This window comes from Periplaneta americana, chromosome 14 (genome assembly GCF_040183065.1).
Source record: "Periplaneta americana isolate PAMFEO1 chromosome 14, P.americana_PAMFEO1_priV1, whole genome shotgun sequence".
NCBI classification, from domain to species: domain Eukaryota; kingdom Metazoa; phylum Arthropoda; class Insecta; order Blattodea; family Blattidae; genus Periplaneta; species Periplaneta americana.
This window is the reverse complement of record NC_091130.1, coordinates 158,730,909-158,757,951: the sequence shown is the minus strand read 5'-3', so window position 1 is coordinate 158,757,951 and position 27,043 is coordinate 158,730,909. Positions and strand designations below refer to the sequence as shown.

The 27,043-nt window shown below is 34.4% G+C and overlaps 1 protein-coding gene across 1 annotated transcript in view; it reads right to left on the bottom strand.

Moving 5' to 3' along the window:
- LOC138713922 (dipeptidase 1-like) overlaps positions 1-27,043 on the bottom strand; it is a 97,272-nt gene that overhangs the window by 57,929 nt on the left and 12,300 nt on the right. The window contains exons 2-7 of the mRNA XM_069846460.1: positions 20,117-20,166; positions 15,195-15,291; positions 13,001-13,148; positions 9,117-9,249; positions 5,423-5,573; positions 2,378-2,453 (exon numbers count right to left, since the gene is read on the bottom strand). Coding sequence (XP_069702561.1) covers positions 2,378-2,453; positions 5,423-5,573; positions 9,117-9,249; positions 13,001-13,148; positions 15,195-15,291; positions 20,117-20,129 — 618 coding nt within the window. The 5' untranslated portion in view covers positions 20,130-20,166. The remainder of the gene's footprint in view (positions 1-2,377; positions 2,454-5,422; positions 5,574-9,116; positions 9,250-13,000; positions 13,149-15,194; positions 15,292-20,116; positions 20,167-27,043) is intronic.

Genomic DNA, 27,043 nt, shown 5'->3' with positions numbered 1-27,043 from the left:
TGTTGATTTCATCAGTGAAAAAAGTATTTCTCAAAGCTCCCAGTAGAGTTAACGTGTTGAAAGAAATGTACCCTGAAATTCCATTGCCACCAAAGCCAATTTTAACTAGATGGGGTACATGGCTAGAAGCAGTTGAATATTATGCCGAACATATAGACTCTATTAACAATGTTCTCCTTGCATTGGACTCTGAAGATGCAGTCTCAATTGATACTGCGAAAACAGTTACCTGTGACATAAGTGTGAAGAATGACTTAGCTCACATTCAGCATACATTTTCATGCATCATAAAAACGCTCAAAAGTCTCCAAAATAGGCACCTTTCACTATCTGAAAGTTTTGAAATTATAAATAGTACTGTGGAACAACTGAATCGTGGTAGAGGTAAAGTTGCAGATGCAGTAAGAGCTAAGGTGGACACTGTACTTTCAAAAAACCCTGGATATGAAGAACTACAAAAGGTTGTTGCTGTGATGAGTGGTGAATCAACAGTGAAGATTAACTTGGACTTATCCCCAGCAGACATTGTGAAATTGAATTATGTACCAGTTACTTCTTGTGACGTCGAACGCTCTTTTAGTCAGTATAAATCTATCCTCAGAGACAATAGAAGAAGATTCACTTTTCAGCACTTGAAAGAAATGTTTGTAACCTATTGTTATGGTAACAGACAATAAAAATTGTGTTTTGTTGAAACTACATTGGAAGATAAGGTACGTCCATTATATTTTTTGTTTAGTTTGATTAAAATGTACCAATATTTAACGTACATAGTCATTTTTTTATAATTTTAAGTCCATATTTAATTCCATATTTTGGTAAAAATCCATATTTAATTCCATATTTTGGTAAAAATAACTACATATATATTTACATATTTCATATATTTTTAGTCCATATAAATCCGTCCCCTGGTAATAACAATAATAGTAATAACAATAATAATAATAACAATAATAATAAATTCATAGTGTTCTGCCCAAGGACAGGTATTTCACTACAAACCCAGCATTCTCCAGCCTTTTCTATTTTCTGCCTTCCTCTTTGTCTCCTCATATGATCCATATATCTTAATGTCGTCTATCATCTGATATCTTCTCCTGCCCCGAACTCTTCTCCCGTTCACCATTCCTTCCCGTGCATCCTTCAGTAGGCAGTTTCTTCTCAGCCAGTGACCCAACCAATTCCTTTTCTCTTCCTGATCAGTTTCAGCATCATTCTCTCTTCACCCACTCTTTCCAACACAGCTTCGTTTCTTATTCTGTCTGTCCACTTCACACACTCCATTCTTCTCCATATCCACATTTCAAATGCTTCTATTCGCTTCTCTTCACTCCGTCGTAATGTCCATGTTTCTGCACCATACAATGCCAGACTCCACACAAAGCACTTCACTAGTCTCTTTCTTAGTTCTTTTTCCAGAGGTCCGCAGAAGATGCTCCTTTTCCTATTAAAAGCTTCCTTGGCCATTGCTATCCTCCTTTTGACTTCCTGGCAGCAGCTCATGTTACTGCTTATAGTACACCCCAAGTATTTGAAGCTGTCCACTTGCTCTACTGCCTCATTTAGAATTCGCACGTTTACTGTCTTTACTTTTCCTCCTATGACCATGGTCTTTGTCTTGTTTGCATTTATCTTCATCCCATACTGCTCACAGCTGTCATTTAGCTCCAGTAGCATATCCCTTAGTATCGTCTCCTCTTCTGCTAACAACGCCATATCGTCAGGAAATCTTATACACATTATTCTTCTTCCTCCTACTATCACTCCTCCCATGTTCTGAAAACAGTTCTTCACTAAATCCTCCAAGTAGATGTTGAACAGAGTACGTGATAAAGGGCATCCTTGTTGTATATCCTATTTCACTTCCTTCTGACATTTCTTCTCCTATCCTGACTTTGACTCGTTGTTTCATATAAAGATTATTGAACAGTCTCATCTCTCTCCAATCCACGCTAATTTTCTTTAGGATCCCATCAGTTTATTCCAATTCATTTTGTCAAACGCCTTTTCTAAGTCCACAAATACTAAGTTACATACATTTCTTTATTCTTCTCTAGGTATCTTTCGCCGATTATCCGTAGCACTTTTTTCCCTTCCTGAAGCCAAACTGTTCTTAGAATAAAAACGTCGTTTCAGTATTCGCAGAAGAATCTTCGTGGAGTGTGATATCAGGCTGATAGTGTTAATAGACTATTATTATTTTTATTATTATTATTATTAGTATTATTATTATTGTTATTATTATGGTTTTATTTTACCTGACAGAGTTAAGGCCATAGGACATTCTGTAATACTCAACCAGAAGTAAAACTTCCACATAAAGAACATTAAAATATACCAAATGCAGGGCGGTACACAGCTGCGGCTGCATTACCTTTCCAAACTCGGAGAGTCCGTTGTGCTCTGTTGGCACCCCTGTGCTGGCATCGTCAGCTGGCGATGAATCCGCCCTGGAACACGAAACAGGCACAAATGCAGTGATTCCCGCGGCAACCTTCCAATCGGATTTTATTCGGTTCATTTCTGACTGTAGACATGAGTAAGGAAAGTCTAGTACAAGTGCCTTAGCCATATTTATAAGTCATATAGTGAGAGGCGATGTTAAGTAAATCAATATGATTGGATATCAGAAATATTGAATTTGACATGTATCGCGTGGATACTGAACAAAACCTATCTAAGAGTTCGCGAGCAATCTCTGTAAACGGGCAGTCACACAGAAAGACAAAAACAATTTCCTTGTTAACAAGGTGGATAAAAATATTTATTTCCATTAAAATCTTTAAATATGTTTATGCTCGACCATGCCGAAACGTAGTAATTATACACCTGGTAGTAGCCTTTTAATGGACCTCATTAAAGTACACCTATTCATTAAAGTTCAGGTGTTCAGCCAATGACAAATCACCATTGTACCATTATAAAACTGCAAGTATAGATTATTCTCGGATATGCAATCGAAAGACAATTAGCGAAAAGTCGCGGAGGCTGGAAATCCAATACTGTCCCAGAAGGTTATGTTCTGTTACTATAATAATTAGCGTTAATTGTAATCAAATAAATTCAATTTGTCATCTCGTTTTTCAATTTTAAATCAATTTCCAGGTTATATCAAGATTAATGTTCATCTTATTCTTTACGTTATATCAAGGTCAATGACATTCGGCCTCGGAAAAAATCAATACTTTCGCGTCTGCGCACATCTCACAATTCAGGTCAGTTCGCTACTCACATAACCATAACATGACCTACTTTTGAATAATTTCAAGTTATAAATATGGTCGAGCATAAAAAGTCGTATGAAACTTGCCTATAATGGTAATTAAGACGCTCGTATGAAAATTATGAAACGAGCGCAAGCGAGTTTCATAAACAAACATACTTGCGTCTTAATTACTACCATTGTAGGCTCGTTGCATAATGTACTATTATTTTATGTAATGTATGTATTTATTTATTAACACTGCAATTGGGTATACACCCGGTGGCAGTGATATATAATATACAATAATACCATTACAGTTATACAATAATTGCAGCAATTAAATAAAAGTAACGAAATAAATAAATAAATAAATAAGTAAATAAATAAACAAATAATTAAAATAAAATAAACCTAAATTTTATTTCTAACTATAAATAAATAGATGCAATAAACCTAGGACTGTACTATAGGCAATAGAAAAACTTCTCGTGTAGGCTACAATGCGAAAGTGAAGATAATGAAAAAGAAAAAGATTAAATTTTGTCACTATGGGGTGCTAAAAAGGTCACCAAATCCCTATTTAAGCAATATAAACGTTAAAAGAAATTGTTGTTGAAAAAGAGTTAAAGTCGCTAGATTGGCAACACTGAACAAACCTGTATAACCAAAGAGTTTGTAATACAAATTCTTTGTGTATAACATGGTCCGCGCATCACGTATTTCACCTGTTTATGCGATGTTGCCAAATCCTTTTCACGTGAACTTAGATTGCTTTTGAACCAAGGTAATTTGATCGCAGAACAGTTTTATACAATAGAAGAAGTGTCTGAACTCGGTTCACTTTTCGATCTTCGATCAAAGTTGATCTTTAGTCAGGGAGTTTTATACAATTGGGCCTAAATCTCGTGGAAGCCAAGTTCTGTCGCAGTCAGGAGGTGAAGCAAGCTTTAGGACTGTGAAACAGCTGTCCGTGTCCGTGTCTGAGGCCCAATTGTATAAATCTCCCTGACTAAAGATCAACTTTGATCGAAGATCGAAAAGTGAACCGAGTTCAGACACTTCTTCTATTGTATAAAACTTTCCTGCGATCAAATTACCTTGGTTCAAATGAAATCTAAGTTCACGTGAAAAGGATTTGGCAACATCGCATAAACAGGTGAAAAACGTGATGCGCGGACAGGTTTGTTCAGTGTTGCCAATCTAGCGACTTTAACTCTTTTTCAACAACAATTTCTTTTAACTTTTATATTGCTTAAATAGGAATTTAGCGACCTTTTTAGCACCCCATACTGACAAAATTTAATCTTTCTTTGTCGATAATGAGAAATCTAGCGACTTTACAACTACTTTTTGACGACTTTCCGTAAACTCTGTTGGAGACACTGGTTTTTTGTGCAATGTAAATAATGGGGGACAATAAGAAGAAGGTTACTGTTCTCCGAGTTGTTATCATGTTATGGTGTTTGATACTGCTAAACATAATAAAGCTTTATAAAACGACAATTTTCGTTTAGTAATACAGTTAATTGAAAATTTATGAATGTACCTATCATATCCGTTAATAATTAATGGTTGTTATAAACATAATATAATTATAGGTTATGTTATTTGATACTGCTGAACACGATAGAGCCTTATAAAATATAAGATTGTTTGTGTATTAAGGCAAGAAATTGAAAGCAATATATATAAATGTACCTATCATATCTATTAATATTAATAATAATGGATATTTTATTTGCACAATCTGTCACTCGTATATTTCAAACAGAAAAGAAATAACTGAACTTGGATCATCTAACTTAATCGGAGAAATTTCTTCAGTCAAAGTTGACTTTAGTTTGAGACAAATTAATCTCAGATTAGACTTTATACAACACAAAATTCCAAGTTCAGCTGAAACAAGGATCAATTTAACCTCTGATCTAAGATTAAATGGTTTATACAATCGGGCCTGAGAGTGTCCGTAAACGAGAGTTAAATTCATCATTATTTCTATATTATTTCAGTTGGGACATAAAAATCTGTCCGTATATGAGGAGTGTCCGTATCTTGGGGGTGTCCGCAAGGAGTGGTTTCACTGTATATCTTATTTTCTATTTTTCGTGCACGACTCTAACCTATACTCCGCGATCTTTTTAATCTCAGCTGTAAGCCAAATAAGCCACTAGATAAAACAATCTGTTTGCCAGCGTAGTGATGTCAGCTGCTCACCAGGGGGTGTTGCAGGAGTGCGTCAGGGTGACGTAGCGCGCCCCCAGCTCGTACAAGGTCCTCAGCATGGCCATCCGACTGTCCAGCGCGTGGCCGCTCTCCACCCCGATCAAGCTGGCGATCTTCCCTCGCTTGAAGGCGTCCCAGATGCCTGCAACATCAGGGAACTAGCAGCCGAGCAGGCCCCAATTTTTGTTATGAGGGTGCGCATTGAGATTTCTGGTGAGAGGGGTTAGAATCATAGATAGAGAATACCATATATAAAATTATTATTATTATTATTATTATTATTATTATTATTATTATTATTATTATTATTATTATTGATATTTTGTATTCGACAGATAATGGAGAAAAATTGGGAGTATAAGGGTACAGTACATCAGTTATTCATAGATTTCAAAAAGGCGTATGACTCGGTTAAGAGAGAAGTTTTATATGATATTCTTATTGAATTTGGTATTCCCAAGAAACTAGTTCGATTAATTAAAATGTGTCTTAGTGAAACTTACAGCAGAGTCCGTCCGTATAGATCAGTTTCTGTCAGATGCGTTTCCAATTCACTGCGGGCTAAAGCAAGGAGATGCACTATCACCTTTACTTTTTAACTTTGCTCTAGAGTATGCCATTAGGAAAGTCCAGGATAACAGAGAGGGTTTGGAATTGAACGGGTTACATCAGCTGCTTGTCTATGCGGATGACGTGAATATGTTACGAGAAAATCCACAAAAAATTAAGGAAAAACGTGGAAATTTTCCTGGAAGCAAGTAAAGAGATAGCTTTGGAAGTAAATCCCGAAAAGACAAAGTATATGATTATGTCTCGTGACGGGAATATTGTACGAAATGGAAATATAAAAATTGGAAATTTATCTTTTGAAGACGTGGAGAAGTTCAAATATCTTGGAGCAACAGTAACAAATATAAATGATACTCGGGAGGAAATTAAACACAGAATAAATATGGGAAATGTCTGTTATTATTCGGTTGAGAAGCTTTTATCATCCAGTCTGCTGTCAAAAAATCTGAAAGTTAGAATTTATAAAACAGTTATATTACCGGTTGTTCTTTATGGTTGTGAAACTTGGACTCTCACTTTGAGAGAGGAACAGAGATTAAGGGTGTTTGAGAATAAGGTGCTTAGGAAAATATTTGGGGCTAAGAGGGATGAAGTTACAGGAGAATGGAGAAAGTTACACAACGCAGAACTGCACGCATTGTATTCTTCACCTGACATAATTAGGAACATTAAATCCAGACGTTTGAGATGGGCAGGGCATGTAGCACGTATGGGCGAATCCAGAAATGCATATAGAGTGTTAGTTGGGAGGCCGGAGGGAAAAAGACCTTTAGGGAAGCCGAGACGTAGATGGGAGGATAATATTAAAATGGATTTGAGGGAGATGGGATATGATGGTAGAGACTGGATTAATCTTGCCAGGATAGGGACCAATGGCGGGCTTATGTGAGGGCGGCAATGAACCTCCGGGTTCCTTAAAAGCCAGTAAGTATTATTATGGCTCAACGCTTGGCCGCCCTGAGTTGCTTGTCTTGCATCTTCATCATAGCAGACTTAAGATAAGGTGTCTAATTCCTAAGCAAGTTATTGATTTTTGTCAGAGTGATGACAATACATCAGTATTATTTTCCTTGCTTACATTATACTTTATAAAGTACCAGCATGCTCGTATTAAAACAATTATATTTAGTGAGGGGGTAGAAGTTATCCCTGGCAGGGATGTCAATATGAATTTATGAGAGGGGAGTAACTTTCGGGCGGCGCATTCGCACCCCGTTGTTATGATAGTTGCCTGGTTGGAGTTCGAACCTCAACCAACTGAAGGGCAGGGTCCAAGGGCGTTTTAAGAACTGAAACGAGGAAAAGTCGATTCATGCTATTTTAGTCGATTATTTAATGACTCTGTATCAACTACTAGGTTATTTAGCGTCGATGGAATGTGCATGTGTGATTGTGGCTTAGAGACGCAAAAATGCAATCCTGTCTCAATATGCTGTCAATATGTAAAATATAAAAGTGTTTTTTTTTCTCATTTTCATTTCTATTTACACTTGTATCTTGCATTTGTATGTGTTATCTCTTCTTTCATGTTATCTCCAATTTTATGTTCTAAGCAAATATTTGTACTGTCTATCGTAATTGGAGCTTTGCCCTGTTAAATAAATAAATAAATAAATAAATAAATAAATAAATAAATAAATAAATAAATAAATAAATAAATAAAAAAATTGAAAAATAAGTAAGTAAATAAAGAAATAAGTACGTAAATAAATAAATAAGTAAATAAGTAAGTAAATAAATAAATAAGTAAATGCATAAATAAATAAGTACATAAATAAGTAAATAAATAAATAAGTAAATATGTAAGCAAATAAATAAATAAATAAATAAATAAATAAATAAATAAGTAAATAAATAAATAAATAAATAAGTAAATAAGTAACTAAATAAATAAATAAGTAACTAAATAAATAAACAAGTAAATAAGTAAGTAAATAAATAAGTAAGTAAATAAATAAATAAATACATAAGTAAGTAAATAAATAAGTAAATAAGCAAGTAAATAAATAAATAAATAAGTAAATAAGTAAATAAATAAGTAACTAAATAAATAAGTAACTAAATAAATAAGTAAGTAAATGCATAAATAAATAAGTGCGTAAATAAGGAAGTAAATAAATAACTAAACAAATAAATAAGTAGATAAGTAAGTAAATAAATAAATACGTAAGTAATTAATTAATTAAATAAATAAATAAATAAGTAACTAAATAAATAAGTAAATAAATAAATACATAAGTAAATAAATAAGTAAAAAAATAAATAAGTAAGTAAATAAATAAATAAGTAAATAAATAAGTAACTAAATAAATAAGTAAGTAAATGCATAAATAAATAAGTGCGTAAATAAGGAAGTAAATAAATAACTAAAGAAATAAATAAGTAGATAAGTAAGTAAATAAATAAATACGTAAGTAAGTAAATAATTAAATAAATAAGTAAATAAGTAAATAAATAAGTAAGTAAATAAGTGAGTAAATAAATAAATAAGTAAATAAATAAATAAGTAAATGAGTAAAGAAGTAAGTAAATAAATATATAAATAAGTAAATAAATAAATAAGTAAGTAAATAAATAAATAACATCCGTCGCGCTGGATGTCGGTCAGCCAGGTGACCAAGTCCAGGCCCGTCAGCCAATTCCAGAATTAGGGAATGGACAGCCGCTTGGTGTGCTGTTAATAGTCCGGAACAAAGTTTGCCTTGGGGTAGAGATAAGATGAGCAATGAAGTCTGATATTTGATATGAAATGTATTGCCATCAAGACGCCTCCAAGTACTGTCGGTGACTCAGGAGAAGACGAGCGCGGAGTGAGGAAAAATGGTAGTTAATGGAGAATATTACGAAAATTGTGCAATACTTGTACTACTAGTAAGCAGAAATGTTTCCGTTTACTAGTAGTTATACGTGTTGTCGTAACGTTAGCTATTAATCACCCTTTTTCTTCACTCCGCGGTCGTCTTCTCCTGAGTCACCGACTATAGGAATGGTGGCTCTTCACAGTGGGATCTGATGAAGAGACTCAACAGGCATAAATTGCCTGCTGTTTGTAAAGTACAAACCGGCTCAGCTTCATAGCCTGAACTGGACTAGGTTTGTGGGAGATCAGGCCTACCTTGTGCTGAGGTTGCGAACTGCAGGTCTTCCGGGTACTTCGCCACCAGGCGCTTGATCACGTCCACCTGCTCTATCACTTGCTGCACGGCGTCCTTGTACTGCGAGTTGCAGGCTATGTATGCAGCCCAGAACTGCAGGCGTCCAAAAACAGAACGGAAAACAATACTCATCATCTGGAGATGAAACTGAGCTTCAAAATTACTTTTCTTATGGACAGGATCCGTAAGGAAATGCAGAACTTAGAGAAAATAAATAAAAAGATAAGCTTAGAGTCGCGAATAAACGACAAAATGTAAACAAATGCTAGAATACAATGTGTTAGTAGATGAACAACGAAGTATTGGCTAAAAGAAGTGGCAGTAGATAAATAACAAAGTATTGGATAGTATTAATGAATAGATAGCGAAATATTGGATAAAAGACGTGTCAGTACATAAACAATAAAATATTGGATAAAAGACGTGTCAGTACATAAACAATAAAATATTGGATAAAAGACGTGTCAGTACATAAACAATAAAATATTGGATAAAAGACGTGTCAGTACATAAACAATAAAATATTGGATAAAAGACGTGTCAGTAGATAAACAATAAAATATTGGATAAAAGACATGTCAGTACATAAACAATAAAATATTGAATAAAAGACGTGTCAGTACATAAACAATAAAATATTGGATAAAAGACGTGTCAGTAGATAAACAATAAAATATTGGATAAAAGACATGTCAGTAGATAAACAATAAAATATTGGATAAAAGACGTGTCAGTAGATAAACAATAAAATATTGAATAAAAGACGTGTCAGTAGATAAACAATAAAATATTGGATAAAAGACGTGTCAGTAGATAAACAATAAAATATTGAATAAAAGACGTGTCAGTAGATAAACAATAAAATATTGAATAAAAGACGTGTCAGTAGATAAACAATAAAATATTGAATAAAAGACGTGTCAGTACATAAACAATAAAATATTGGATAAAAGACGTGTCAGTAGATAAACAATAAAATATTGGATAAAAGACATGTCAGTACATAAACAATAAAATATTGAATAAAAGACGTGTCAGTACATAAACAATAAAATATTGGATAAAAGACGTGTCAGTAGATAAACAATAAAATATTGGATAAAAGACGTGTCAGTACATAAACAATAAAATATTGGATAAAAGACGTGTCAGTAGATAAACAATAAAATATTGCATAAAAGACGTGTCAGTACATAAACAATAAAATATTGCATAAAAGACGTGTCAGTACATAAACAATAAAATATTGGATAAAAGACGTGTCAGTACATAAACAATAAAATATTGGATAAAAGACGTGTCAGTAGATAAACAATAAAATATTGGATAAAAGACGTGTCAGTAGATAAACAATAAAATATTGCATAAAAGACGTGTCAGTACATAAACAATAAAATATTGGATAAAAGACGTGTCAGTACATAAACAATAAAATATTGGATAAAAGACGTGTCAGTACATAAAGAATAAAATATTGGATAAAAGACGTGTCAGTACATAAACAATAAAATATTGGATAAAAGACGTGTCAGTACATAAACAATAAAATATTGCATAAAAGACGTGTCAGTAGATAAACAATAAAATATTGGATAAAAGACGTGTCAGTAGATAAACAATAAAATATTGCATAAAAGACGTGTCAGTAGATAAACAATAAAATATTGCATAAAAGACGTGTCAGTACATAAACAATAAAATATTGGATAAAAGACGTGTCAGTAGATAAACAATAAAATATTGCATAAAAGACGTGTCAGTACATAAACAATAAAATATTGGATAAAAGACGTGTCAGTAGATAAACAATAAAATATTGCATAAAAGACGTGTCAGTAGATAAACAATAAAATATTGGATAAAAGACGTGTCAGTACATAAACAATAAAATATTGAATAAAAGACGTGTCAGTAGATAAACAATAAAATATTGGATAAAAGACGTGTCAGTAGATAAACAATAAAATATTGAATAAAAGACGTGTCAGTAGATAAACAATAAAATATTGCATAAAAGACGTGTCAGTAGATAAACAATAAAATATTGGATAAAAGACGTGTCAGTAGATAAACAATAAAATATTGCATAAAAGACGTGTCAGTACATAAACAATAAAATATTGCATAAAAGACGTGTCAGTACATAAACAATAAAATATTGGATAAAAGACGTGTCAGTACATAAACAATAAAATATTGGATAAAAGACGTGTCAGTACATAAACAATAAAATATTGAATAAAAGACGTGTCAGTAGATAAACAATAAAATATTGGATAAAAGACGTGTCAGTACATAAACAATAAAATATTGGATAAAAGACGTGTCAGTACATAAACAATAAAATATTGAATAAAAGACGTGTCAGTAGATAAACAATAAAATATTGGATAAAAGACGTGTCAGTACATAAACAATAAAATATTGGATAAAAGACGTGTCAGTACATAAACAATAAAATATTGGATAAAAGACGTGTCAGTAGATAAACAATAAAATATTGGATAAAAGACGTGTCAGTACATAAACAATAAAATATTGGATAAAAGACGTGTCAGTACATAAACAATAAAATATTGGATAAAAGACGTGTCAGTACATAAACAATAAAATATTGCATAAAAGACGTGTCAGTAGATAAACAATAAAATATTGCATAAAAGACGTGTCAGTACATAAACAATAAAATATTGCATAAAAGACGTGTCAGTAGATAAACAATAAAATATTGCATAAAAGACGTGTCAGTACATAAACAATAAAATATTGGATAAAAGACGTGTCAGTACATAAACAATAAAATATTGGATAAAAGACGTGTCAGTACATAAACAATAAAATATTGCATAAAAGACGTGTCAGTACATAAACAATAAAATATTGCATAAAAGACGTGTCAGTACATAAACAATAAAATATTGGATAAAAGACGTGTCAGTACATAAACAATAAAATATTGGATAAAAGACGTGTCAGTACATAAACAATAAAATATTGGATAAAAGACGTGTCAGTAGATAAACAATAAAATGCAAAATGAAGGAAAATTGGTGGATAAACAGTAAAGCGACGAATAAACTAGCAACGTGGGAGAACAAACACGAAATTAAGTACCGAAGAAAGTGACAGAATCATCCAACATTCTAGTGGATACACAATAAACTGAATGCGCATCAATAATAAGTAAGCATTTCTTAATTTCCTTTTCTGAATATTTCTGCAGAGATGTTTTGCTTGAAGATAGATTATGTAGCGTGGCAAAGAAAATAATGAAATATTTTGAGATGTGTGGTCGTATTCATTGAAACAAGGAGATGAAGTCCTAAAATTAATATCTTCCAGATATGAATCCTTGTTCACCAACATCACAGGAGATGCTTAATGTGATTTCCTTTAGAAAAAAAAAAGCACCAGATATTCTGAGAGATGGTGGTATTCCTCAGAAGAAGAAAAATAAAGTCTGATAAACATGGACCCTAAAATTGAATTTTGTACGAAACAAGGGCTTTGAAATTGGTATTGTAAGATCAACATAGCCTCTAATCTGAGCTCTTTACTTGTTTATTATTGGGTATACAGTATCACATCGGAAAAGGTAACAAGGTGCAGAAGCAGGCGTTGCAATGAATGTACATCACATTGATGCTGATGGACAAGTAGGCCTACTCATATCTCAGATGATGCTAATTTTAGGACACATATTTATTAGATTTTTTCCTGTTTCGAGTAATATTACCACCTTTCAAAATACCGTACTGAATTTTTTATCGTCCTGTGTACCAGAAATGCCCCTCACTTTCAGAACAGGATAAGATGCCTCAGCTAAGAAAGGTGGGGAGCCTACCTGAGCGCCCACTCGCCCAGCGCGCAGCCGGGGCAGGTCTGTGTGCAGCCAGCCCCACACCGGGTCTTGGGTCAGGTTGGCCGAGAAGTTGAAGTTGCTCAGCTGATTGTTGGCCACCAGTCTGAGGCCGTATGGCAGGTCGTTGTGTCTGCAATGTAAACGTAAAGTAATCATGCTTTATTTGCAGTTATACGACATGATTTCGCAGAACAGATTTCGAGATATTAAGCGGTATTATAGTCACTGATACAAGAAAGTAGTTGGCTCTTGCGGTCTATCTTGTATAGCGAATCCTCCTAAAATATTCAACTTTTTTTTCATAGTCAATAATTTTGTTACGAGTCAATTCATCCGGAATTGGTTGGGTCACGGTTGAGAAGAAACTGCCTACTGAAGGATGGTGAACGGGAGAAGAGTTCGGGGCAGAAGAAGATATCAGATTATAGACGACATTAAGATACATGGATCATATGAGGAGACAAAGAGGAAGGCAGAAAATAGGAAAGACTGGAGAATGCTGGGTTTGCCGTGAAAGACCTGCCCTTGGGCAGAACACTATGAATGAATGAATGAATGATTCCGAAATAATACATATTGAGGGCATCATTCCAGAAGGGCGTATCAACAAAACTGGAATTTTACATTAGAACCATTTAAATATATAAAAACGTCTCCTATCCTTGTCTATTTACAATGTACTTTCTTTCATCCTTCATCATGCCCATTGTAATTCTCAAGCATAAATAGTTCTATTAACATATTTCAATAATGCTACATTTCTTGATAAGCCCTTCTGCTATGATGCCCTAACATGAAACACGTTCAGAGTTCACAAAACTGTCTTGGACTATTATTAATTAATAAAGAAATATTTATTTTACAGAAATAATAGAAATTCTATAGCTACTTAAATGTACAATATCATTTTGTTATACAGAGTGATTTATATAGAACTGACACATTTCTTTCTTTAATTATTCCGTTGGAAATTCATTCAATGACCCAATTTTAGCACTAAATTAAGCAGAATGTTCTGGAGTTTCGATTCCTTGTCACTAGATGCGCAGATGTTTATGTTTTATTCCTACTGTTGGCAGCACTAGATGCGCAGATGTTTATGTTTTATTCCTATTGTTGGCAGCTGTTTTCGACATTTTGTGTCAACGTGAAAATGCAGTACACATTAAATCAACGACTCTTCCTTGTGAAGCAATACTGGATTACGAATTCAATTACAGCTACTCAAAGGGCATACCAGAGAGAATTTGGTGTTCGCAATCCTCCCAAAAGAAACACAATACTGGGACTGGTAAAAAAAATGGAAACAACTGGATCTCTGGTGAGTGAAAAGGGCGAGCATCGTTCATCTAGGCTTCCCACACGGTTGTTGTTGACGTAAGAGCACGACTGTGAAGACTGCAGAGTACAGACTGATTTTCATGGAGTTTGTTGAGCAACTGGACGATGTAGAGCTGAGTCAAGGATATTTTCAGCAAGATGGCGCTACATGCCATACATCAAATGAATCCATGGAACTAATTGCAATTTTCTTTGACGACCGAATAATTTCCAGGAACCTGTGGCCACCGAGATCTCCGGATTTGACAACGCCGGACTTCTTTCTATGCGGTTACTTAAAAGACAGGGTTTACGCCACACGTCCCCAGACATTGGACGATCTGAAGCACATCACACAGGAGATTCAAGCTATTGACAACAGAGTCCTCCAACGAGTGGCCAGTAATATGGAACGACGTGTTGAGTTGTGCCTTATGCAGGATGGAGGACATTTTCAACATTTGCTATAGAGGTAAATAATCTCCTAAAATTCCTCTACATTTTAGGTATAATAAGTTGTCGCTAGCACAATTCGTTTTGAAACAATTAATGAAAGAAATGTGTCAGTTCTATATAAATCACTCTGTACTTTTATTTATCAGTAGGGTAAACTAGGGTCTGTTGGACAGTCGGGCATGTTGGACACTTTGAATTTTAACGCGTTACCTCGCCACTTGTGGGCACCACATTCTGCTAAGAAGTTCAATGACGGAAGTAGCCACGAGTGGGGCTACTGTCGCGCCAGCTGTCAAATGTTGGCATAGTTTATACGTATGAGTTGCGCGTCTGTTTGTATTAGACTGTGTTTCTGCTGTACAAGTTAGCGTTGTCATATCGTAAGAAGTGCGTCACTCACCCGTCGATAAGGGGCACGGAGGCCAGTACGTCGCTTCCTTTGTTCTTCTTCCTGATAGTGTAGCCCGTGGCCGCTAGCAGGAGCCCCAGCATCACAACTGCAATCACGACACAACTCAGTGCAATGAAACAACAATAAGCGTTCTGATGGTGACAACAGATATGTGCAGATTTTCCACGAAGTGCACGTTTCCAGTCTGTATCCCTGGTATAAAATAGTAATATGCGTTACAAGAGCGGTATATTGACGTTTTCATGTTCGAGGGAAAGATTGAAAAAGCGAAACGTAGTTGAGCTTTTTTAATTTCCGAGAACATGAAAACAAACATACCGCTCGTGTATCGTACATTATTTTGTGCGAAGATCGTTTATTATATACCTGAAAGACGAATTTCTAATTAGTTGCAATGAAATCTCCATGTTGGTTTCTGTTTAATGACGCCAACTTCGGAACACTAAAATATCTTTCTTCAACATTGTTGCTGTAAAATGTTTTCTGCGTTTACTATACTGCAGCAGGCCGTGATATACGTCTGTCTTTTTTTTCCCCCAGTCTATAAATGCGAACTTAAAACAAACGGTAAGGTTATGTAATGATTTATTTTTCATTTTAATATTTTAACAATATTATTTATATAACATATTGCAGTAATAACATCGGCATCTGGAATCTCGTTGATTTTTTCACGGCTTCCTTAATGTTGCTTGTATCAGGAATGCAATAAGTTTCGTGGACTTTACTTAATTTTTGCAAATATTTAAAAACAATAATTAACATTGCAATTTAGGTGAAATTGCAGTGGTAAGTTTCCAATTTATAATTATTACTATGTTAAACGTCTCTAAAAATAATATGTTAAAAGCCTAAAGCAGTAAAATGAATGTCGCGCTTAAGCGGTAAGAAGAGGGAAATTGTTATATGTGTTACGTTGGGAATACTGAATGTGGTATTTCACACTTAACCGCATATTGGTTTTGTGCGGAAAACAAGCAAATACGCACGATCTCGCACAAAAGTGGTTTTTGGCTTTCTATGGCCGTTCTGTGTAGCCTACAACGATTTCTTTTAAACTGTGGTACGGATTTTGTTCATATCCTGCATTTACGAACAATTTATCCGATAATAGACCTAATAAATACAATTGAAGAGTACAGGGAAAACAATCAAAGCCACAGTTTGTCATCTTCTAATTCAATATATTACTGCAAAAATTATTGCTGTTGCTAATGAAGAAGTAAAAAAGGATGTCTGTATCCATGGTGACAGTTCTCCTTTACCAGTTTTGATAGGAAAAAAAATTGAATTTTGCAGTAATATCACAGCCTAGTAATATACAGTCACGAAGCTCAATTCGTAGTAAATATGCATCCATAGATAGTTGCTATCCACTAGGATCGTTAATATCGCCTCATTACAGACAATGCGAAATAGTACCGGCACAGTCTATTGTTCCTAGCATCCTCACAACTCAAGCTTCGTGACTGTATATACTAGAATGGTAATATACTGAATTAGATGATATCACCCTTAAGGGGTGAGGTACAGCTTACAGCAGAAAAATTTTTGGAAATATTCAACATTTTTTTCCTCCATTACTGTATCTTGTACAATAATGAAAATTGGTATGTGTAAAACACTGTTCTGCTATATGAAAAAAAATATTTTTAAGATTAAAAAAATATGTTTATATTTTTTTCCTTCAAAATTCAAAACGGTGGCAGTTCACTATGCAGTGATGAAGCGTTTCCCTCATAACTCATAAACTTGTTAACTTTTTCATGTTCTCTCTCTTTTATTTTCTTGCTGAAAGTCATGTTTAGAATATCATGCTCTTTCAACTATATTCCTTAATAAATAATATGTATGTATATATATATATATATATATATATATATATATATATATATTATTTCGTTTTAGAAGAAAGTACGGATTATTGTCCATTTTTTGATATGAATTTATTTTATATCAGACAATCTATCAAAGGTAGAGAAGTGATCTTGCATCATATTGTACATATTACATGCATAAATACACACAAAAAATTCATCGCATAGTATTCGATAGTTTTTCAGTTATGTGGGAAACGCTTCATCACTGCACAGTGAACTGAATTTTGAAAAATAAAATTTAAATATATATTTTTTTAAATCGTAAAAGCATTTTTTTCATATAGCAGAAGGACAGTGTTTTACACATACTAATTCTCATTATTGTACAAGATACATTAATGAAGGGAAAAAATGTTGAATATTTCTAAACTTTTACTGCTGTAAACTGTACCTAACCCCTTAAGAGAACCGACTTTGTTTTCCCGTGTACTCTTCAATTGTAGACTACTGTACCCTGTTAAAGAATACAAAATTACAATTCAATAAACATTTATTTAAACGATTCTGTCGTTGAATATTATGTCAAAATATGTCAAAATGGGGAAGGGACATGGTGAAGAGATAGTAAAAGACTCAGGGTGGGAACTTCTCAAATCAAGGCGGCGAAAAACCAGACTCACCGCATTGTTTAAGGCACAAATGGGACACAAAGCATGGACCGATATCAATGCTAGATTAGCAACACCATCATACTTAGGAAGGGCTGATCATATTAGGAAGTTTAAATGTAGAAAACAAAGAACGGATGTGGCAAAATTTTCCTTTGTTAACCGCACAATAGTAGACTGGAACAGCTTACCTGCGGCAATCTTTCAGGGTGGTCCTCTCAAAATCAATACATTTAAGAAAAGGTTGAGAAGATTAGACTGAAAATGTAATTGTAGGTGCAGTGTAATTATCTAAGTTGTGTCATGTAATTAATTAAGTTGATATATAATTAATAAAGTTGATATGTAATTAATTAAGATGGTATGTAATTTAGTTGATATGTAAATAAATTAAGGTGATATGTAATTAATTAAGATGATATGTAATTAAGTTGGTATGTAATTAATTAAGGTGATATGTAATTACTTAAATTGGTAATAGTTTGGGTGAAATAGAAGTACTTATAAGTTAGATTTACTTTTGCTTATTGTTTTTATTTATAGTCCTAGGTTTATTGCATCTACTATTTATACAATTACGTTTATTTTATTTTATTTCATTTACGTTTATTTTATTTTATTTCATTTTTTTAGTATTTTTTATTATTGCTGTGCTTATTGTATTATTGTAATTGTAATTATTGTATATTATATATCACTGCACCGGGTGTATACCCAATTGTAGTGTTAATAAATAAATACATACATACACATACGAGTACACATAAGGTGAAGTTTGCCTCTAATTGAAGTTCTGGCTGGTTTGTGTATATATTATCAGACAATACATCTCACTTGACGATGTGTGTCAGAGGAAGAACAATAAAATTGTTCCCTAATATTCATCTTGGCCATGAAGTAGAAATTTTATTAACTGATTTGAAAAAGGACAATAAAATCAGCCCTGATAATGAAAAAGTGTTTCGCAATTTTCTGTTTTGCTTAGCAGACGAACTCCAACGGCGACTGCCGAGAAATGTACAGGTTTTGCAAAAAATGCTTTTAATTGCACCAGAACTGTTTGAGAGTAGTTAAAGAGAGTATAATTCCATTAGCCAAAGAATTAGGGTTAACTGGAAATGTAATAACAAAAATTGATTTTCAATGGTCTAAATTAACTACTGTTCAATGGCAAAATGTTACCAACACAATTGAATTTTGGGTCAATGTTACTTACGTCCCGCCCACTATAGAGACATAGGCCAATTTTACACATATTTAGTATAACTTGTTGCTTCTTTGACAGGTTAGGTTTGGTTAGTTTAGGTTTTTGTTATAGCCTACCTTGCATATACGATTATAGCGCAACATTGGCAGTGATAAAAGTGAAATATTCGTTCAGGGGGCTTTGGATACTATACATTCACCGAATTTTGGCATGAGATCGCGTCATATAAGGATGCAAGTTCTCAAAATCCATTTCAAGAACTCTCAGACTTTGCCATGATGATTTTGGTTTTACCGTGGTCGAATGCTGACGTGGAGAGAGCATTTAGTATGCTCAACAATGTGAAAACTTCCCTTAGAAATAGACTTAAAACCAATATGGTGAATTCGATCCTAACTGTGCGTGTAAAAAATGCTGTCACGACTATACCCTACCAGACGATGTTCTCAACCAAATTGGCACAATGGCAGTGTACCGCAGCGTAGACCAACCCAGCACATCAACTGCAGAACTAGAGGCAGATGATGTGGATGAATTATTACTTTAATCAAGATTGGTAAGTTGTGTTAAAATTTGCTTTTTTATTTATAAGTAGGTATATTGAGTGGGTCCTTTTTTTTTTTTAATTTTGACGGATTCTGACGGATTTCCAGGTGTTTTACTGACGGGAATATAATTTATGTGTTGGCAACACTGGTTGTGACGTCGGAAGTGCATGAGTGCATGAGTCAGTTGTCTGCGATCGCAATGGCATGTCGGGGCTGTGATTAGAAACCGGAGATTGCGGATGGAATGACATTCTTCCAGACACTGAGGTTAATGTAACGATGTGTTCCACATTAACCCAGATATCATCACAACCATCATTCCTCTCTGCATTTGGTGCGCTCTGTTTCATGCTGGCAGGATTTGAGGATTTCAGGACTATTAATGTGAACCCAGAAGCTGGGAGATACAGAGGGGAGAAAAGAGTGACAATTTATTTCGTCCTCAAATAATCGTGCCTGGTTATTATTTCTCATGTTATGATGTGTGTATGGAAATGAACTTTGTTGGTTTAATCCATGTCGGATGATGATGATGATGATGATGATGATGACGATGACGAAGTGAATGCACAAGTAATGTAGCCTATGTAAATGCAATAAGCAATATTGGATTAGAATCACTTTCCCCCGTTGGTTGTCGCACGTGTTCAATAGCTGTCATACTCACCGCTAGTCCTCATGTTTGTGCCCGTAGAACTGATGTAGGAGATTCGTCAGCTGTAAACAGACAGTTCAAACACGTCATTAGAAACATCAAACAGCGCTACCATCTTTGTGCACAAGTACTGAGTTTTTCAGTTTCTTGTGAATTTATCGACTTTCGACATTCCGCAAGTTTTGTACATTCAGCCATCTTGAACGAAATACTTTCACAGACACCTCCATGCTGTCGTTTGATACCAGTAACTAGTTACACGCAACAATGAGTGTCTACGCTTAGCGCATAGCTTCCTCCGCAAACTCTCCGCCTTCTGATGTAAACAGCACACATTGCTTTCGTTTATTAAATGACATTCAGCCAGCTATTCTTGCTGCTTTGTTAGTTGACACAACTTTTTTTTTTTTTTTTTGCAGTGATTCCCAACTACAGAGCGTCACCAAAGTTTCTGTAACTATGTTAAAATCACTCTCTTGTTTAGTTTCTATTTTCTCAGGAACCATGAGCACATTTTATGGTGTAGGAGTTGGTACTACTTGATTGTGGTGTGATGCAATCCTTTATTAATAATTTGGCTGAAAATGTGATATTTACCATCAAATATTTGAAAAAAAAAAAAAAACTAAAATTTTCACTGTACCAGAAACTTTTGTTACGCTTTGTAGCTATCTCAACACCTAAATACGAGTACTTGAAACATTATTAGCTGCTCAATGATTGTTTCCAACTTACACCTTAAGGGGAATTTACTTATAGGCAAAGATTCAGTTTTTGTTGATATTTTCATATTATACTTCTCTCAGCTAATATAACAATCTTTGCAATTCATCCCCATATCTGCTACTAAGAGGTATAACACAATAGTACATTATGCAACGAGCCTATAATGGTAGTAATTAAGACGCGAGTATGTTTATGAAACGAGCGCAAGCTAGTTTCATAATTTTCATACGAGACTCGGGAGCGGAATTGACCTTGTGCAATATCTCGTAAATTGTGAGATGTGCGCAGACGCGAAAGTATTGATTTTTTCCCAGGAACAAATGTCATTGACCTTGATATAATCTTGAGAGTAAAATAAACATTAATCTTGATATAACCTTGAAATTGATTTAGACATTGAAAAACGAGATGACAAATTGAATTTATTTGAATATTATTTACAATTAACGCTGATTATTATAGTAACAGAACATAACCTTCTGCGACAGTATTGGATTTCCAGCCTCCGTGACGTTTTGCTAGTTATCTTTCGATTGCATATCCGAGAATAATCGATACTTGCGCTTTCTAGTTGCTACAATGGTGTTTTCTGATTGGTGGAACACCTGAACTTTAATGAATAGGTGTACTTTAATGAGGTGCATTAAAGGGCTGCTACCAGGTGTATAATTACTACATTTCGGCATGGTCGAGCATAAAATATTTAGTTCTTCATCTCCCATTTTATACCCATCTTTAATCTTATTATCTTTTATTATCTCACTCGTTATTAAATTAAACAACAGCGGACTTTAAGAATCTCCCTGACGAACATCCTTTCTGATTTGCATCTTCTTGACAATTTCCCATTTACTTTATCCTGTTAAAATTGTTATTAAGATATCTCTTAATAAATAAGTAAAACTAAACCAGTTGATATATTCTTCTCTTCTAAAACGTATAAAACGTCTTTAAGTTCCAGCCCATCAAATGCCTTTTTGTGAACAATAAAACATAAAAATATATTATGTTTATTAAATCCAAATCCTTTTTCCGCTAACTGTCGGATTATAAACATTGCATCTGCGTAAGATCTACCATGTTGAAAACCTTGCTTTTCATCCTGTAAACAAATTATTTCAAGAAGGTTTTGTTGAATTATTTTGTTATTATTTTTAATAAAGTACTGTATTGGTCTACGGCAGTTTTCTGGGTTCTGTTTTTAATTTCATTGAAGGTTGGGAATCGAATCGACAGGCCTAAGCATCCGCTGCTTGGTTGGTCATAAAACACTTGTACAACGTCTTAAAACACTGCTGTTCCCTGTAAACCAAGCTTTGGTAGCAGTTCAGAATAGTCGTTACAACAGTCCATAAATAAATTAGAAAATCATGTATAAAATACAGTTTAAAATTTGTACACATAAGACCAAGGCATGGCATTTAGACTCAAAGATCCCATAAGGTCCAAAATAGTTACAAATAAAAAAATTGTACTCGTACAATAAACAGTTTCCATTATCTGGCATGCATACTGCTTTGTGAAATAGAGTATACGACAATGGAACTGTCCACATATTTAGAAGTCACAGCTATCATTACAGAACTTAAATAAAAACGTCCACAATATTGCCCAAAAAAGATTGATTAAAATTTATACAATATTAGATTAAACGGCATTTCGGAAGGCGGTCGGCTGCTATATGCGCCGTAGCATTTCTGTTATGTGACGTCACAAACTTGTACAGCAAAACCAATCGGAATCAATCTATAACAAGTACTTACAGAGTTCGTTTGTTCACGTGTGAGTGTTTCAATACATTGAATAAGTAAAACTAACATTTACTGTGTGTGTAACATAAATAAATGGAAGAAGAGACTGTAAAAAGACAAGTATTGCACAGGCAGGCGAGGAAAATAGTGTTTAAGGTGTATAATAATTTAAAAAAAGTTGACGAGCAGAACGCTCCGGCCATCTTGATGCTGGCTGCAACGTTGCCAACGTGCAAGAAACAACTGCAGAAGCATGTGGTGTGGGATTGAGAACCGTGCAAAGAATATTGTTAGTGAAGGAAACAGGGTTTGTTTGGTGTCATGCTACAGTAATCAACGGCTAAGGTCATTATTGTCTTTTGATAATTTAAATTCTCTCCTGCACTGGGCCTATTTGTATTGCGCGTGCTCGTGAAGTACGATGTGGCAACGTTGTACGCTGCCTTGCCCTCTCTATCTGTCTCTCTCGACTACCGCCTTCCGTTTTGCCGTTGACTCTAGCAATGCCTGCTTTTCTATATGGATTCGAAACAGGGTTGCTAGATCTCCGGGCACCGCCCGGAGTGCCCGGTATTATGAATCCATCTCCGGCCGACAAGAAACCTTTGCCCGGGGAAATTGCGTTTGAAATGTTAATATTAGCAATGTTGTGGTAAAAATTCACTGTCTATAAAATAACTTTAAAATGAACTTTTGTCATTAATAAAGAGTCAGGCTTACAATGACGCAAGCATATAACCAGTGCTGCCAACCAGTAAAGAATAAATTTCGGGAGACGAGGGAGAAAATATCGGTAGATTGGAAGGAAAATCGGTATTTTGTAATGTCAAAATTAAAAGCAAGCTCATGTTACAAGTGATGCTATAAAAATTATATGTATTTTTTATTAAAAAACTTGTATTTGTATTTGGTACCATAGTAAGTAATAATCCTAAATACAGGGCAACATACACAACCGACATGTCACGCTTCGCTGCTGTCCTATAACTAATACTATAAATATTATGTTCCATTCCATATTATATTAAATTTTATACAGCCTATTTCTATATATCGTTTAACTGTTATTTTGGTCTTTATTTTAACCGAACATACAAAAATAGAATAAGTAAGTTATTCCTTTATTTAAAAATGATTTACCTTTTTTAGCTCTCTCTTCTAACTTCTTGTTTCTATCTATGTCAGGGAACATTGATGTGATTGTTGGTTGTCGAGCTACGGACTTCTGCAATTCCTGATGAGCTTTTGATGCACTGTGTTTCATAAGGGCATCTTTACCGGAATCTATTTTAATGTCTTTATCACAACATTTGCAATAGCCATAATACTTCCCCTTTTTGCTTGGTTTTAACCACCCCTTAAAATCAGGAATATTTTCCCATTCTCCTTTATAGGACTGGACATACTTTAATTTCTTCCGCGAACTACTAGGCCTAGCTGATGTTTGGGAAAAATCATTATCTGAGTCACTGTCACCCATTCCGATTTGCACTTCCTTCACCTGACTGAAATTCTTAGTGACGTGATTATGAATGGCTGAATGAAAACGATATTGGACTACAGAAACACAAGGTTGGCTTATCTGCGCTTTAAAATAACAGTTGTTCATTGTTGATGAGGAGCGAGAAAGGGACATATCGAAGAGTCGAAGACAGAGATTTATATTTCCATTGTTAGAAGGTAATTATTAAAGAAACTTGTCACTTTTGCATTCGCTTAATTTTTACTGTACTCATTGTTGACATTGCTTCATCGATGTTATGTATAGGATACTTTCTAAGCGATCATATGTGACGTTGGTTCTGTAATAAAGAATAAAATTAAGAAAGTTGGAAAATAATCGGTATAAATTAAACTTTTTCGGTAGATCGATAGATAATATGTGATTTCGGTAGATTTACCGAAAAATCGGTAGGGTTGGCAGCACTCCATATAACTTTAAAAGTGAGCGTCTGTGGTAGTGTTGAAGTTTTAGCGAGCTTCGCCAATCAGACACTAGTCTCTCACACTATGCCAACAATCACCAACCATGAAAGATGACGTAAATATAAAATTAAAACAGATAATTTTGATATGGTGATATTATATTTCAGAATTAAGACCATTTTAAATTAACTTTTGTTGTTAATAAAGTTTTGTACCAGTATTTTAATGAAATCTGAATGCGTGACAATGGAACAATTTCAAATTTAAAGCTCAATATTCATTTCCTTGTTCCTTCACGAGTCAGTTCTTACAGCTTAGTGCAGTGCAGTCTGTTATGCGAAGTGCTGGGTTTTGTGAGAGTGAATTTGCTCAACAGGACTATTTTCAGATTTTGCGTCATATTCCAGTTCGATGATTGTCCCTTCAATTAGCTGTTGAACGCCTTGTTAAAATGTGGCGCGCTTTGAAAATGTAAGCCTTTATTTGGCAAAAAGTGATTGGAAATTTCTATGTTCCCAAGAAGATAAAGTCAGTGGCAGAACGTTTTCTGTATTTTATTACTTCTACACGATTCTCATTATATATATATATATATATATATATATATATATGAAAAATCTGAAAGTTAGAATTTATAAAACAGTTATGTTACCGGTTGTTCTGTATGGTTGTGAAACTTGGACTCTCACTCTGAGAGAGGAACATAGGTTCAGGGTGTTTGAGAATAAGGTGCTAAGGAAAATATTTGGGGCTAAGCGGGATGAAGTTACAGGAGAATGGAGAAAGTTACACAACACAGAACTGCACGCATTGTATTCTTCACCTGACATAATTAGGAACATTAAATCCAGACGTTTGAGATGGGCAGGGCATGTAGCACGTATGGGCGAATCCAGAAATGCATATAGAGTGTTAGTTGGGAGACCGGAGGGAAAAAGACCTTTAGGGAGGCCGAGACGTAGATGGGAGGATAATATTAAAATGGATTTGAGGGAGGTGGGGTGTGATGGTAGAGACTGGATTAATCTTGCACAGGATAGGGACCGCTGGCGTGCTTATGTGAGGGCGGCAATGAACCTTCGGGTTCTTTAAAAGCCATTTGTAAGTAAGTAAGTAAGTAATATATATATATATATATATATATATATATATATATATATATATATATATAAATTTAGCTTCCCTTATGAAAAGGTTGCCAGATTTGACAAAGCGTATTACATATAATTTGGAAACACACCTAAAAGGTAAAATGATTTACATTTGAAACGGTTAGGGAATCGAATATACAAATTGTCAGAAAAATTTACACCTAAGTAGCGTTTGTACTCATTTACAGTTAAGAAAGGGGGAAAAAATATAATCAGATAGGTTAGAATGATTTGAAAGCCATATACCACGAGAAAAATAATAGTACGGATTTATTGGCATTGATATCTATTTATTTGTCAAAACGGAGCACGTGAGCTAACGATCCTGAAGAATGATGATGCTGGTGATCGTGATAATATCTACTCTCTCATTTAGGCGTAGATGGTTATTTTTCCAATGTTTAAGTGCTGTTGGGTTGTGTCAAACTCACCGGTTGTCCCTAAAGACAGCAGCTTCGTACTCTGTCGTGCCTAGAACTGGTCAGTCTAATGCTTGATTGTACAACAAACTACACTTTCTGATTTCTGTTCGCTAACGACACAGATCTCTATGCGATCACCACGGAGTTTTAAATGATGGCACATTAACAGCAGAGACAGATGTGATCAGCACTCATCTAATGACTTACCAAACTGTACGATAACGAGACTGGGCATATGTCACAATGCAATAAGGGAAATTGAATTAATGGATTTTGTAATTTGTAAGGATTTTCGAAAGTATTTTGTATTTAAATACATAAAATTTATGTATTTTGTATTTCAAATACTCAAAATACTTTTTTCTTCTTCTTGTTCTTCAAGTTTTGGATTTGGATTTGAAGAATGAACTTTTGTCTTATTTGCCTATCCATTTCAGATGTGCTAGCCATACACTTAGTTTTCTTCCTACAACTGATTTCCTTAATGCCATAAAGAAATCTCGATCAGCATCAAGGATCCATCTCCCAGCATTTGCTAAATGTTCAGCATTATGCAATGCGTCTAGGAGACCCAAATCCTCACAAATTATATCAGATGTCTTGAAATATTCATCAAAGTTTCCTTGCCCAACTCGATGGAATTCTCTTTATGACTCAGTCTCTCAAATATTGCAATTCAAACATGATATAAACAGTATATGTGAAAAACTGGGATTGCCAACCTTCAAAGATGTTGAGTTTCAGTACTTTGAAGAATATTGTGCAGTTCTGAAACCCATTGCCGTAGTCCCTGATTTAATGCAAAATGAGAAGACATGCTATTATGGCCAATTTTTGCCCACATTAATTTCCCTCAAAAACAGATTACATATTCTGTTATCTAGTAATCTACGCCATCTATTGCAAGTAACTCCAGTCCTAATAAGTTCGCTTTCATAAAGATTTAAAGCGATGTTTGATCTG